Source organism: Parasteatoda tepidariorum, chromosome 10, assembly GCF_982258835.1.
Source record: "Parasteatoda tepidariorum strain Cologne lab strain chromosome 10, Ptep-v5.0, whole genome shotgun sequence".
In the NCBI taxonomy this organism is placed as follows: domain Eukaryota; kingdom Metazoa; phylum Arthropoda; class Arachnida; order Araneae; family Theridiidae; genus Parasteatoda; species Parasteatoda tepidariorum.
The window spans coordinates 71,721,232-71,737,169 of record NC_141764.1 but is presented as its reverse complement, the minus strand read 5'-3'; the positions used below and the strand labels follow the sequence as shown (position 1 = coordinate 71,737,169).

The following is a 15,938-nucleotide window of genomic DNA, read 5'->3' as shown; positions in this document are numbered from 1 at the left end:
CTCGCCAACCCCTGATAATTGCTACGCAATTACATTTTCGTTCGCTTCGCGAACAAAGTTAAAGTAGCTTACCTGGAGATTAGCTGGCAATTTTTCTGCACCAATATCACATAGAGAGAATATGATAGGATTGTAAAATGTCAAAAGAACTTATTATAAACTTATATAAAGCATTTTCAATACAAACAATATTATAAACTTATATAAAGCGAGGAAGCAATATTATTTAACACATTACTATAGGGCATTTGCCGGAGATTAATCTCCGTATCCGAAGCACGCGTGGTAGAGACTAACTCAAATCATTGTTGATCTTATAGGATGTCAAACGCTCCCTATATGGTGCTTTATCTCTCCCCCCCCCCAGTAATTTAAATTTTAAACTAAAAACAATTAAAACCTGATGAAAAAAAACTTTACAAAAATTACAAAAAATTAAAACATGAAATATTAATAAGTTGATTCTAAGTAATATTTCAAAAGCAAATACCATTGCAAGTAATTGCTCAATTAACTTCAATACTGTCAACTGACAAAATATTTTAGTTTCAATCAGAAGTATTCGTAAGTACACCAAGGTATTCGTTTTTATTTAAACGTCTTGACTTTTCAGCGTTTCTTCGCCGCGCATTCCGCCGTCGCGTATTGATAGCACTACGATTATTTTCCAGTTAATTTTGTGCTGCTAAATCATGTTCAGTTCTATGCCGCTGTTGATATCGCCTAAGATATTTACGGCGATCCATTTTTTATAAAAGATATAAGTATTTCAAAGTAAACTCTGTTCAATATATTTTGATAATTTGGAATGTAAATAGTTTTTTGAGAGAGTGTTGATTCGTGCTTCCAATAACTCTACCCGATTTATCAAAGCTGTTAAAATATATTGGAATTCTAAAATAAATAGCTGCGTTCTATCAAAACAAACATTTTATTATAAAACTTTAGAACAACTATCTTTTTACATTGCCACTCAAAATTATTAATAAACACTGGATAATATTGCGTTAATGACACTTTTATCTAATGACGTCATAAACAATCGTTTGCATAAAGTTTAGTTCATAATAATCATATATAATCGTTTGCATAAATAATCCTTTGGTCTTTTTATAGCTTTACGTAACAAGTGTGAGATTTTTTTTCTTTTCTTGAAATGGCGATGTTATAATTTTGTTGTTGAGTTAATAAATCTTCCTTTTTATAAACGTAATAGTAGAGTATTCTTAATTATTTGATTCGAAGTCCTCTGAGTTTTATTTGAGGACAGTTTGTATTTTGTATTTTTTGACAGCATTATTAAAAATTATTACCTTTTCACATACATGCGATCTCTATTTTGATTGGTTGTTTTGGGCGTTACTAACCAGAAATCTTCTGTGATTGGCTATGTGTTATCATTCCACTCTCTTCTTATATATAAAGATATATATATATATATATATATATATATATATATATATATATATATACACCGAAGAACCATTACATTATGACCACCCTCCATATATAACAATGGGCTCTCCCAGGTTTTCATGGTTTCTCGCCCAGGAACAATGTTTTCATGGGGCACATTAGGACCGTTAATCCTCGTAGAACAATCCCTGACATCTGTCAGCTACTTGAACATAGTTGCAGACCAGGTTCACCCATTCATGGCAACAGTTTTTCCTGCGGGGGATGGTGTTTATCAACAGGATGATGCACCATGTCATAAGGGTCGAATCGTCATAGATTGGTTCGAAGAGCATTCCAGTGACTTTCAAGTCATGTCTTGGCCCCCAAATTCCCCTGACCTTAATCCAATAGAGCATTTGTGGCCCTACTTGGAAAACCAAATTCGTGCTGCCACGCTACCCCCTAGCAATGTGAGGGAATTGCAGGACCAGTTGGTGAGCGCTTGGTACTAGATACCTCAGACTACCTATCAGCACCTTATGGAATCAATGCCACGGCGGGTGCTAGCAGTTTTGAGGGCTAAAGGTGGTCCTACATGTTATTAGCAGGGTGGTCATAAGGCAATGGCTCTTCGATGTATATGCTCTTTTTATCGGGCGGCAGAGCTTCGAAAAATATCGTTGAGTAATAATTTAAGTAGTGCGGAATAAGATTTACATCTTATTACCTTATTTCGTACTTTTTGACGATATTTCTTCTTATAAGCGGCATATATATCGAGACATTTAAGAAATAAAAATATCTTAACTGAATTTAAACGTACAAATCAGTTTATAAGCCTACTTTTCAATACCTCAAAAGTTTACGAAAATCAGAGATTTAACTTATACAGGGTGGTCCCGAATTCATGGTACAAACTTTAATGGTAGGTACAGGACATTGTAACAATGATTTATTATATAGGAATGTATAGTCGCAAGTGACGTGGTGAGGCGTAAACAGGGGAAATAAAAGAAAAGAGAAATGGAGTGATCGGTTGGTATCATTGCCGATAGAGGGCAGTAGATATCTAGCCGCCGTTGAAAATGATGCATCGCAGTAGGGAAAAGCGCCATTCACAATTGTGCTGCCGTAGATGATGGGTGACTTTACGTATGCAGAAAAAGCAGACATGCATTACATGTACGGCCGTGCAAATGGTAACGGCAGAGCTGCGTCACGAATGTATCGCGCGGAGTATCCTGATCGACGAATGCCGGATCATAGAATTTTTCAACGGTTACATCGTCAACTTTGTGAAACAGGTGCGTTCGACGTCAACAGACATGACGCTGGTCGATTATGAGCTGTACGCACTCCAAGGCTGGAAGAAAGCATCTTGAACATTGTGGCTGATAGACCCAAGTCAAGCACAAGAACTGTTGCGCGTGTCGTAGGTGTGAGTCATCAGACTGTATGCAGAGCGTTAAACGAAAATCGCTTACACCCCTTCCATTTTCAGAAAGTACAAGCATTGAATCCGGCAGATTATCCTCTCCGCGTGAACTTCTGCCTGTGGGTGATGCAACAATGTGCGTTGCAGCCGGATTTCGTAGGGGATGTGCTATTTACAGATGCAGCGACATTTTCACGCGAGGGTGTCTTTAATGCGCACAATTCCCATGTGTGGGCAGATAATCCACATGCAACGCGTCCACATGCGTTTCAACAACGTTTCTGTATTAATGTGTGGGCTGGTATTGTGAACGACTTTTTGATTGGCCCATACTTACTACCCACGAGACTCAGTGGCGGAAGCTATCTTATTTTTCTGAAAGAAGTGTTACCACAACTGCTGCATGATGTTCCGATCGCCATTCGCAACCACATGTGGTTTCAGCACGATGGGGGGCCAGCATACTTCAGCATTGATGTACGGAATTACCTGAATGCCACGTTTGGTGCTCGATGGATTGGGCGTGGTGGACCAATCCCTTGGCCACCCCGATCTCCCGATTTATCGAGCCTCGATTACTTTTTATGGGGACATCTAAAGCATCTTGTTTATGAGACTCCAGTTGACTCAGATGAGGATCTTGTCGCTCGCATATCTGTAGCTGCTGCAGGTGTGCGTGAAATACCAGGCATCTTTGAACGTGTACGCCAATCGCTACACCGACGCTGTCAAGCATGTATCGCTTCTGGTGAACGCAATTTTGAACACTTACTGTAAACATGACGCTTGTCAACAACGCTTTCAATAAAATCTTTGTTTTTCCTTTCGGCTGTCATTTTTCCTGTTTACGCCTCACCGTGTCACTTGCGACTATACATTGCTATACAATAAATCATTGTTACAATGTCCTGTACCTATCATTAAAGTTTGTACCATGAATTCGGGACCACCCTGTATACCCGTTATAAAGTCAGACATACGATGATCGTGAAATATTGATGCATTATAAACAACGAGATAGATATGAATACACAAAAGACACTCGTATTTTGTTTGTTAATATTTATTAAATCAGAAGGAATCTAAAGCATTTAGAAAATTATAAAATATTTTACTCAGACCACATATAAGACTTTATAAGAACACAATAATACTTACATCAATCATATTGAAATCGTTTAACCGAAAGGCCTTTTCTTTCTTGAAAAGATTTTAAAGTTTGTCCGATATAAGAAATGAAGAACTTTTTTCGATATACTTACGTTCTAACTCGAAAACGTGATTTTCATTAGTTTAGAAAAATCATTTTTTTCACGAACTGATGAAATGAATATCATGGTTAAAATTTTATTTACCTGATGAAGGAAAGCTCATTTTTTATGAAGCTTGTAGTTGTATTTTTCTGTATGCCGTACTTTAAGAAGTCTTAATATATATTCATGTATTGAATACCAAGCTCGTACTCTTCAACATTATCAAAAAATTTAATGATTTATAGATTTTTTCACTATTATTTTATGTTTTTTGTTTAGATAGGGGGAAATCAAATGCTGAATTCAGTCAAAATTACCGTACTTTATTGTTATGACATTTCTGGTAAATAAAATTATTATTCTGATTATAAAGATCAGAATATACGATATTTAAGCTATTCAATGGCAATTCTTCCTTTTATATGATAAAAGTTTACTGAAAATTCTGGTTTTAAAAATTATACTTCTTATTACCATACATTTAACAAAAAATACAAAACTGAAAAGTAAGTTTAATAGAATAAATGGTGGCAATGCTCCAAGTTATCATCGTAAAATTACTAAATTTTACCACATTAACCAATTTTTGTCCCTTATTACGAAACAATATTTTATTCTTAATTTTATTAAAATCATTACCAACGCTCTTTGATAAAATAAAAAAAACGAGCTTTTTGGAGTTCCCATAGAGCCAGAAACATGGCAAATATTACCATATTTTGGTATTTTTGTGCACACTTGTTTTCTTAGGACAGCATTTAATTATTTAATGTTCCACGACTGTAAAAATTTGGATTAAAGTTCTCCTAGTAGTACAAGCCCGTTGTGTATGTACTAATAAGAACAAACATATCTTTGTATTTTTATTTTGTTTAGATCAAAAATTAATCTACTGTCAAAATTTTATCAATGGAAATATCATAATGCAACTATCATTTGGTACTTATCCATTAGTTGGGTATGAAACAAAAGTCCAAATGGCGAAAAGGAAACTTTTTTGAAGACGACTATTTTAAAGTATGCATCGCTTTAAAATAGTCGCCATGTTCTGGGGATAGCCAGTACGTTAAGAACTAACATGAAAAAAAATCACAGAAGGAGACAAATTCATCGAAGTCACTTTATACATGGTTATTCTTAATTCCCTCAGAGGTTTCGAGGCGTTATAGTAAAAAAAACGAAGACGAATACGGCAAGAAAAGAACATATGAAATTATTCCGAAAGTATTCAAGTTTTAATTTAAGCAGTTGCCGGTCGATGACAGTAACATGTACCAATGAAGCCAATTGTAGAAAAAAAAATGGCGTTTACAGTCGGTGGGAATTATGAATAACCCTGTATATCACGACATTATCTTTATCAATTGAAAGTGCAAGAACCTTTAATGTAGCACTTGGTGACACTGGCGGTGGTAGTTGTTGCCATCAGGATCTGATGCGTCCTTTATATAAGTTTAAGTCCACCAGAGTCAAATATATCAACTGTTATCCATCTGACAGAAAAGACTGATACACAGCGAATAAATAAGTATTCATTATATATTTCCCAATCCTCAGTCATAATATTTTGTCAAACAAAATCGTCACCCCCATAATAGTCAATGCTAATATCATTCATAACAGTTTTGTCCATCTTGTGAAATTTCGCATTCCTTTGTTTTCTGCAATTCAAGTTCCAAACGAGCAATGAGGAAGCCAAGATGAGAGCAAGAAGAAACAAAATGACGAGAATTGAAATCAGAACTACGCCAGGCCAATCTTCAGTGACAATGCAAGTCAATTCATAATCTTTCAAATCACTCAAGGCTACATTTGCAAACTTTGGCGGAGAGAAACATCTGAAAATTTGAAATATATATATATATATATATATTTTAAAATGATTGCAATATTTAGATAGGAAAGCAATTCAGACATTAACAAACTTATAACAAAGAGCCATTTTCAAAAAGTTTATAACAAAGACACTTTTCTCTTAATTTACTTGATTTGGATTGCTTGCCTTTGTATCACGAAAACCAGTGTGTGCCTACGTTAAAAGTACCTATGTAGGCAACGAAGGCTCAGGGGATAGAGAGTTCGCCTTCTAAAGAGGTGAACCACGTTCGAATCCCAGTAATGGCTGGTCGATACGAATTTCGCATCTGGCTCTCATCGCCCACAGTGCTGACGTAAATTATCCTCAGTGGTAGACGGATCATGGGTTCGAGTAACCCTTGCTATCGGGCTAACCGTGGGAGGGTTTCGTGGTTTTCTCCACCATGTAACGCAAATGTGGGTTAGTTCGATAAAAGAAGTGGCAATTTTCCCCCAATACGTGATCCAGGAGTTCCTTTGACTTCTGGATTGGGTTCAAAATTACAAGGCAACGGAGTTGAACATTAGTAGTCTTAAACCCAAAAATTTTTAAAAAATTTACATTTTTAAAATAAAGCGTGTTATAAAATTATGGATAAAATGGAGAAAAAAAACTTCCCAAACTTGTATGGCGTTTTATCAGGATAACGTTTTTTCTTCTTCGTGAACTCCGTTAGCTTTTCAGTATTCACTCAGTTAGCTTGCAAATTTACTATCCGAAAAACTCGATTTAGCGTTTCACAGTGACGTATATCGGATCAATAAGTTGCAAGGCGTTACAAGGAGTTAAACTGAATCACGTTTCTGTTCAAGTTGATACACAGTATCATGTGATCGCCCTGAAAATAGTTTGTTAATCTGTGGGCAAACGGAAAATTCTAAGTGAAACGGAAGCTGCAGCATTGCTCTCGTGAATGCTACACTATTTAGTAAATCGGAGTTAAATTGATGTTATCGAGTTTTCCTCTATAGGTGCTTCAAGTATTGCTAAAAGAATGATTTTATTTTAAAACATTTCCTTTGTTTGAAGTAGAGTTCGAAACACATTGAATAATTCTTAAATAAGTAAATATGTGCTTTCAATGATTGGTCATAAAAACAAATATTTTAAAAGATAATTACGGTTCCGCTCCTTTTTAAGAATAATGCCACTGTAAAACTAAGAAGAAAAATTAAATATAATTTTTATTTGCTCCACTTGCATTATTTTTTTCTGGGCAAGAAAAAAGGGAGAATTTCGGTAACTGACTTCTTATTTCATACAATGAAACACATATTATACTTTTCAGCATATTATACTTATTAATTCTTTACTTATTAAAATATTATACTTATTGGATCCATATTAATAATTAATGCATAAATACTCAGGAAATAGGAATAGCTGTATAATATAGCTTAACTATCGATACTTATTCGCCAAGTGGCTGCTTTTTCACGACCACTTGGCAGTTTTTTGCAAATAGCTACTGCGCCACAGGGCTAGTGAAAAAATAGTCTACTTTAGGACTTTTATTTCGATGTAGTCTGCAATGTAGTTCGATGTTTAGGAATGAATCATTATACATTTTATAAAGCATTAGGAATAAAACATTGATGAGTTTTTTCTTTGGGAGGACTATATTATAAGCATCAGATGAATGCGTTTTGAATGACTGATTTGAGGCTAGTAATATTTGCCTCACTTTGTTTTTCTAGTGCTCACAATCTGCAGAACTCAACCTTATTGAAGACTAGTGAAGCCCTTCATCATCTAGACCAACAACCAGACAATTTCACCTGATTAGAAAATAAACACAAACCAAATATAAAAAATGAGTACAACCCGACAAAGATTAAGACGGTAATGAAGGGTAGTGGTGGTCAAACGAGATATTGAGAGGGAGGGCATAAAAAAGTGACCACTCTGTGTGTGCACTAGATACTTACTTTATGTGCCGCTGAAAGTGATTTTGTAACTGCAAGCTAAGCATCCAGGTGACGTTACAATCGCAATGGAAAGGATTACCTATCAAATGTAATTCCTTGTTATCACTCCAATTTAACAGCTCTTCAGGTATGCTTCTTAATCCATTGTGCTTCAAATATAGCCAAGGCAATGGCACTTTTATATTTGTTGTCCTATCAGCAAAGGCATTTGCAGCTATTTCTTGAAGTAGGAAATTATTATTGCACTGCAACTCTTGTAAATGCATCATGTCACCAAAAGCATAATCTTCTACACGCGTTAAGCGGGACATGTTGTTTAACTTAAGTGTTACCAAAGTCTCCAAGCCTATAAAAGCCTTTGAAGGAATTGTTGTTATTGGATTTCGGCTCAAATCTAAAATCTTCAGATGTTCCAAAGGATACAATGAGATAGACGGTACTTCGGTCATTATGTTGTCAGCAAGATGCAGTATTCTTAGCTGTGGCGTGAAAACAAAAGTATGAGGCGGAAGTTCTGTCAACATGGTGGAGGCTAAGTTTAGGTAATCCAATTTATTTAGATTTTCGAAACTTCTAAGCGTGAGTTCTCGAATAGGATTGGATTTAAGTGAAAGCGTTCTAAGTTCTGCAAGATTCTTAAATAATCCCGGATTTAAAAATATTAGGTTGTTAAAATTCAGGTAGAGTTCCTTTAAATTGATGAGATCTGCGAACACATCTTTTGGAACATTCCATATGTGATTGTGAGAGAGATCTAATCTAACCAGCCGCTGAAAGTTCTTGAAAGCAGTTTTGCTGATGAAATCAATATGATTATGCGATAAATCTAATTCAGTAACATTTCCTCCGTTAAAGAATGTCTCAGGCTCGAGAGTTGATATTTTGTTTCCCTTAAAATTGACGACCTGGATGTACTTTGGGAATGATATCAACTTGGGAAGTTCAGTTAGCCCTAGATGGTTACAATCAACGTCGCCATTTCGTTCATCGCAAATGCAGTTTTTATACTTTAGATTTTCATCTTCAACTGATGATACTAATGACATATTACAAACATTTGTTGTAACATGATGCGAATGATGATCTTTTGGTAAAAGTGTGTTTGAAGGATGACTATGCTTTCCCTTGAAATGAAATTCTTTTTCTTCCTTGATCGCATCTTTATCCTCAGCTTTAAATGAATAAAATAAGCATGCAGAATAAATGATGAATAAGAACAAGTTCATTTCTGAAAAAGAAAAGAAATTTTGAAGTATGAACGACAAAATATAGTTTAGTAAATTTATGTGAAAGATATTTATAATATACAAAGTGCACCGTGATTGCTACGAGTTTCTATATATATAAAGAGAGTAATGCTAGAGTTTCTGTATATACCATAGTTAGAAAATTATGACAAGCAACTTCACAATTGTCATATTGAGGATTGGAGTATCGAAAGATTACCACACTTGGTGAAGTTGCTCTCAAATTTCGTCTCCTTGCATTACATAAAACTTATACAAACTGTATTGAGTTACGTTTCGTTTCCTTTTTTTACCAGTCAAAACGCTCAAACTACCCCAAAGTTTCTCAAATAATTGATTAACTGATTTAGCTATATAAATATGAAAATATAGCTTTATGTTTAGTTTGTTTACAAAATGTTTTACTGGAAATTTTATAGATCTTTTTTAGCAAGAATAATGTTATATCAAAAAGAAGCTTTTATTGTAATTATAATTGCAAAACTTACTTGATAAAAACTGCATGTGGCTCTCTAAGTTTCTAAAAGATAATTATTTCACAAAATTTGTGATTATCTAATATACATAATTCTCTTACGTGGCTCCCAAATTTTGGCTGTATTTCTTTTCCACCGGTGGCAACGTTTGCTTTGTTTTGCTTACGTTACTATTTCTCTTACACGGCGAAACGACCAATGATTGCAGCTAAAAATGTCGCATGCCAAATCTAGATGAGGTGGCTCAACGTATAGCGCTTTTAAAAACGGAAACTGAAGTAACCAGAGAGCATCAGCTGCGGCAATCTCATACTATTAAGCTAGGCAGAAGTGAGGTTTACGTTGAGAAGTTAACGTTGAGGTTTTTGTTTCATAGTTCTATCAAAAAATAGTTCTGATCAAGTTTGTGAAAGAGAATGATAATGAATTAGATTCTGTTTACCACACTTGACGATGTTGCCAGCGTATCTCGCTTTCCCAATCATTTAATCTATGCGATCATAAAGTTCCACAGGAATTTATTTTTGGTACATTTTGGCTGCAAATGCTGACTATGTCTGTTTGTCATAACTTTCTTTCCCCTGTATGTCATCAATGCAAAGTGCGCAAAAAAAGGACCACTCTGAATAACTTTTGATCTAATGATCGGATCTCCACGTTCTAGGACTCAATATTAATGGCTTCAAATATGCTAATTAATAAAAGCAGACGATATTTTAATTTACGAAATCAGATATGAAAACGTAATATCTCGGAATAAACATACATGATTTCTGACCCCCAAAATATCCCAATAGTTCGGTCAGGAGAGCGCTCCTAAGTTTGAACCATTTAATGTTAATTTTACTTTTTGCGTATTTCGTTCTATCTCGAGAGCTTTTGAAGCGAAATGAAAATTATTTGCACACAATTATAAAATTCGCTTATCTAAAAATAATTCCATGCAAAAAATAATTTTTAGTAAATATTTATTATTTTTTATTATTTTATTTAATTATGGTCGAAAAAATGTTGAATAGAAAGGTATACAAATTTTTGTTTCATTTTAAAAAATGTAATTTTACATGGCCAAATACGAAATTCAAGCATAATCGGTCGAGTAGTTCCGGAGAAATCGAATTTCACATATCTGTCTTTTTTTTCAATTCAATTCACAGGAACTATTCAACCGATTTTGCTCAAGTTTTGTATTTTGCCTTTACATTCTTTAAAATAATGCAAAAAATTTAATACCTTACAATTCAAAATTTTTTCCGACTATAATTAAATTAAATAATAAAAAATAATAAATAATTACTAAAAACTATTATCTTTGGATAAGCTAATTTTATAATTGTGAGAAGAGTGAACCACACTTCTGACAAAACTATTGGAACCATATTTTCCGTATTGAGGCTACCCCTTATTATTTCAGGGATCCGAAATCTGAATCCGTAGAAAAAAGGTTTGTTTATTCAGAGAAAGTACGTTTTTTTTGTCTGAATTCGTAACCTAAAATATCGTCTGCATTTATCAATTAGTATTTTTGAGGTCACCCTCTCGAACCATTAAAAATGAGTTCTGGAACGTGAACATCCGATCATTAAATCAAAAATTATGAAAGTTGTTTCGTTTTTTTTTTTTGTTTTTTTGGTGTACTGTACTTTTCACCTATATGTTATAACTTTGTTAACTTTTATAACTCTATTACATCTTATATCTAGGATCGCTAATATCCTCGACATGAATTTTTATTATTATTTTTCAAAATTATGTCATTAAAAATTAATGTCATAGATAAGGATTTATAAGAAACTGGAAGAATCTTCGAGGTCTGCTCCAAATGTCAAATTGAACAGGCTTCTCCCGAACACATCCTGGACTGTTTGGGACTTTCCAGAGAGGGCATATACTCATCCCCCCTTCCGGTCCTAGATTTCCTTAGGGTCAACGGCCTGATGGACCATGTCTGACTTCGTCAGGCGTTTGGAGGATAAGCCACAACAACAACAACAAAAAACTGGAAAATTAATCAAGTTTAACAAATCAATATCGATATGTCTATGACAGTAGAGGTTGGAATTGAATCCATTAAAAATATGTTTTTTTCCTTATAATAAGCGTCAATATGATGGATACTTTAATAACTGTTTTTCTCTTACTTTTGGCCAGCTTTCAGAACAGTAGTTTTTTTAAAAAAATAATGTAGAGAAACATATTTCCTTATTAATTGGAAACATCAAACTGTCTCAGCAATAGTTTTCAGCACTTATTTTTAAGTTGCAAAAAATTCGGAAATAAACAGAACAAGTGTACAGTAAAAAATCCCCTTTTTGCAGGTCTTATCTGTTTATTTGACGCTTTAAAGCTGTTTTGTTGACAGAACGGTTTTCCTCAGTTTTTCCAAATCATAAACGGATTAAAACCGTCAAATCAAATTCTTGTTCATGCCATTCAGTTTTGTTTACCGTACGGTAACTCTTTTCTTTTTTTCAAATCATTTTACCTTTATTTTCATTACTTACTGTTATTTTTCAGCAATTATTTTATGATTTTGAACATCGTATAAGTAAAATGATTTTATTGTCAAATCGATATTTTGCCAAATTGTTATATTTCTTAAGATATAATTTCTTAATAAGATAAGTTGTCAAAGACTTTTATACGGGTGGGTTACTATAGTTTTAAACGTTTTTACTCATGAATATTATTTCAATAAGTAAGACTTTTAAAATAAAAACAGTTTGAGATTTTTCTTTATACTAAGACACTAGAGATGCGGAGCTCAGGGTAAAGAGACTTCACCTGCTATAGAGGCGAACCATGTTCGAATTCCAGAGCCGACAGGTCATATGAATGCTACTCTTGTCTAAATCCTACAATGATTTTTATAGAGATTTTAGTTAACGCTATTTTTCGAAGCTTTATCGGCAAGGAAAATTTAAAAAAACATGGTTTAAGTGCTTAACACTTGAAGCAGTGTGATGATTTTAAACTATATATACAATCTTGCCGTGAATTATCTGGGCTTTAGAACAGACAAATAACTTAAATATTTTAAAAGTCATTAAACTTTATTAAAAATTGCCAAATTGGCGACATTTTTCAACCCAGATAAAAATTATCAAAATCGCTGACTTATTCTCAGTTTTTGCACTTTTTTATGAGATCGAGTAATGCAGCATTGGAGTAAGTTCTTAAATATTAAAACAGTTAGATCACAAATGCTTTTCATTTTCACAAGAGTATGTCTTTTCTCCATATTGATGTTTTGCGCCAGTTTCAAAATAAGCGTTAAAAAGCGTTTCAAAATAAACACAAAACGCTTAAAAAACAGGTGTCTGTTTTTAAATAACAGTATTTTTCTGTGAAATTAACGGTTTTATTACTGGTACACCAACTGACAGTTTATTTTCAGTAAATTGAACAGATTTTTTTCTCAGAATAAATGAAGGAAAATAAGGATGCAAGTTTTATGTATATAACTTTAGATCATTACAGTAAATGAAAAAAAGACGACATTACATATATTACTTTCGAAAATATGGTGTGTCAAATAAATTAATACTCACCAGTAGTAGTATAAACCTCAAAAAAACATATTCAGCTAATATTTTTTTTTATTTTCATTAATTTGAAATCAAAATTTATTATAACATTAAAAAATACAGTGCACAAACGCACATAGATGTTAAAGCAACAAAATTCATTGTCTCTGAATTCTTTGAATTGCGAAACGAATTACAGAGAAGTATTTCGCAAGTACAGTTTAGCTCAGACGGTTTAAATCATCGCCTTAATGTGATACTTTATGTAAAATTTGACTATAAATTATCTTCTCATTTTAATGAAATTTTTTGAAGCAGAAATATTTCATCATTGAAATGCAAATAATAGTTAAACCTGTTCGCAAAGAAATTGTAGAAATCAAGACAATTCCTTCGTTAAATACACAGAGAACGAAATTAAAAAGATACCAATCTAAATTAACTTTAGTTCTAATGATTAGATTTTCACAAATTAGGTGTTATTTACGATGGTTCAAAAGTACGACGTGAAATATGCTAATTAATTAATGCTAATTAACAAATCAGATACCAAAATGTATTTTCTATGAATAAATTAACCTTTTTTTTCATCGGATTAGATTCTTATGTAACACCCCGTGGCTGTGCAGTAGCGCCTTGCGCTGTCGTGCGACAGGTCCCTGGTTCGATCTTCGGGCCGGGCAAGGTTGACTCAGCCTTTCATCCCTTCAGTGGGTCGATAAATGAGTACCGAGCATGCTTGGGAACCAAACTCTGGGGGTTCCGCTTTCGGCTGACCACCTGACCGGAACATCTGCTTCTGCACCCCACTCCCCAAGGTCAAGAAAACTGAGATGGGCACAGGAGGCCTTGGCCCTCTATGGGCTGTCGCACCACTGAGTTTAGTTTAGTTTAGATTCTTATGTATCAAAATAGAGGGGGTAGTTTGAAATTTTAAAAATACTGCCTAGTTTAGTAAGATGAGCTTCTGAAAGTTTGGGCAAACTTCATGTTCATTTTGGTTTCGTCATTTCGATGATATTAACGGATTTGGATTTCTGATCCTCAAAATATAGGGGATTGCAGCAATCAGGAAAATATGATTCGAATAGTTTGATCAAGAGGGAAGTCAAAAGTTTGGACTATTTAATGTTACTTAAAATTTCTGCGTATTTCGTCTTATATCGAGAACTTTTGAAGCGAATTGAAATTTTTTTTGCACACAATTATTAAATTCGTTTATCATACGAAAATTCCAGGCAAAAAATAATTTTTAGTGATTATTTAGTATTATTTCATTTAATTGTATCATTTCTTGTATCATTTTTTAGAGAAATGTAATTTTGCCTGGCAAAATACAAAATTTAATATAAACAGTTGAATATTTCCTTGGAAATTGAATTTCAAAAAATACAGATATTTAAAATTCGATTTTTCCGAAACTATTTGACAAAGTTTGCTAAATTTTTATATTTTGCCATGTAAAATTATATTCTTTAAAATAAAACAACAATTTGTATACCTTACCATTCAACATTGTTCAGGCCATATTTAGATAAAATAATAAAAAATAATAAACATTTGTTAAAAATAATTTTTTGCATGGAATAATCCTTGGAACTTCGAAGAAAAAACGTTCTAAAAGTTTTTGCATTCTATTATGAAATAAAATTCGTTTATCTAAGATAAATAATTAAAAAAAAGATAAATGTGCTTATCCAAAAAAAAATATTTTATGATTAATTTTTATTTTTTTATTTTATAAGGGTCAAGAAATTTAGAATTCTAAGGTACACAGATTTTAACACCATTTTGAAATCATACAATTCTGAATAACAAAATTTAAAATTTCAGTGAATTCGCTCGAATAGTTTACACAAAATTTCAGAAAAGTTGTATTTTTAAACCTTTATTTCTCGTGAATGTGTGTGTGTATAATTATATATATATATATATATATATATATATATATATATATATATATATATATATATATATATATATATATATATATATATATATATATATATATATATATATATATATATATATATATATATATATATATATATATATATATATATATATATATATATATATATACATATATATATATATATATATATATATATATATATATATATATATATATATATATATATATATATATATATATATATATATATATATATATATATATATATATATATATATGCCAGCATATCATTATCTTTGAAAGCGGAACTAGTAACGATACCTCTTTTTTCCTACATTTTTTTAAATATCGGAAGAAATCGTCAAATAGCAATCTTTCAAAAATCACATAGAAATAACAAAATATTGCATCAAAAAAAGGCAGCTTACCACGATGTCTTTAAAAAAATCTATCCAACATTGAATTCAAAACAATATTTATAAAAAAAGTTCCATGTCGATAAATGTAGAAAACATTTCTGACGAAGTACGGGATAGATAAAAACAAGAGAAACTTATCTTTTAAAGCTGATAATATTTTTAACCACTCAGAATCTGAAACCTATGCTTATTTTAATCTTAAATGTCCGGAAATTTGTACTATGTGTGCATAATAGGCGTAGCGTTCTTCCAAGCTAACTACTTATTTATTTTTATTTAATATTCTTTTCAAATAGGACAAATAGTTTGAATTACCTTTTGAGGATAATAAAATACCAAAGAAATTTTTTGCTAGACGTTTTCTGCCGCCGGTGCATTTACCTAGAAATTTAAAATTTTTGCTGCTCTTTAGACTATATTTTTTTAGCAATTCAGTACAAAAAAAAAAAATTTTTTTTTCAGAATATAATACTTACTGAAAG

At 32.6% G+C, this 15,938-nt stretch overlaps 1 protein-coding gene across 3 annotated transcripts; it reads right to left on the bottom strand.

The window, feature by feature from the left end:
* Nucleotides 1–3,880: 3,880 nt before the first annotated feature.
* LOC107449410 (uncharacterized) lies at nt 3,881–15,601 on the bottom strand. Of its 3 annotated transcripts, none has more exons than XR_015429586.1 (4): nt 15,466–15,601; nt 7,873–9,100; nt 4,153–5,924; nt 3,881–4,076 (listed from the first exon to the last, which is right to left on the bottom strand). XR_015429586.1 is itself a non-coding variant. In XM_087152968.1 (4 exons), the coding sequence occupies exons 3-4, from the start codon at nt 9,096–9,098 to the stop codon at nt 5,657–5,659; spliced, it is 1,494 nt and encodes a 497-aa protein (XP_087009094.1). In that variant the 5' UTR covers nt 9,099–9,100; nt 13,147–13,162; nt 15,466–15,553; the 3' UTR covers nt 3,881–5,656. The 3 variants fall into 3 exon arrangements, 2 of the variants coding, with proteins under 2 accessions (XP_087009094.1, XP_087009093.1); XM_087152968.1 differs by adding an exon at nt 13,147–13,162 and having other exon boundaries at nt 3,881–5,924; nt 15,466–15,553; XM_087152967.1 differs by having other exon boundaries at nt 3,881–5,924.
* Between the last annotated feature and the right edge of the window lie 337 nt (nt 15,602–15,938).

Excerpts from the sequence above, each read along its gene's own strand:
- LOC107449410 (XM_087152967.1), bottom strand. The coding sequence starts at position 9,098 with ATGAACTTGTTCTTATTCATCATTTATTCTGCATGCTTATTTTATTCA. Across the intron at positions 5,925-7,872 it reads CACTTTCAGCGGCACATAAA|ATGTTTCTCTCCGCCAAAGT; the intron begins GTAAGTATCTAG and ends TCAAATTTTCAG.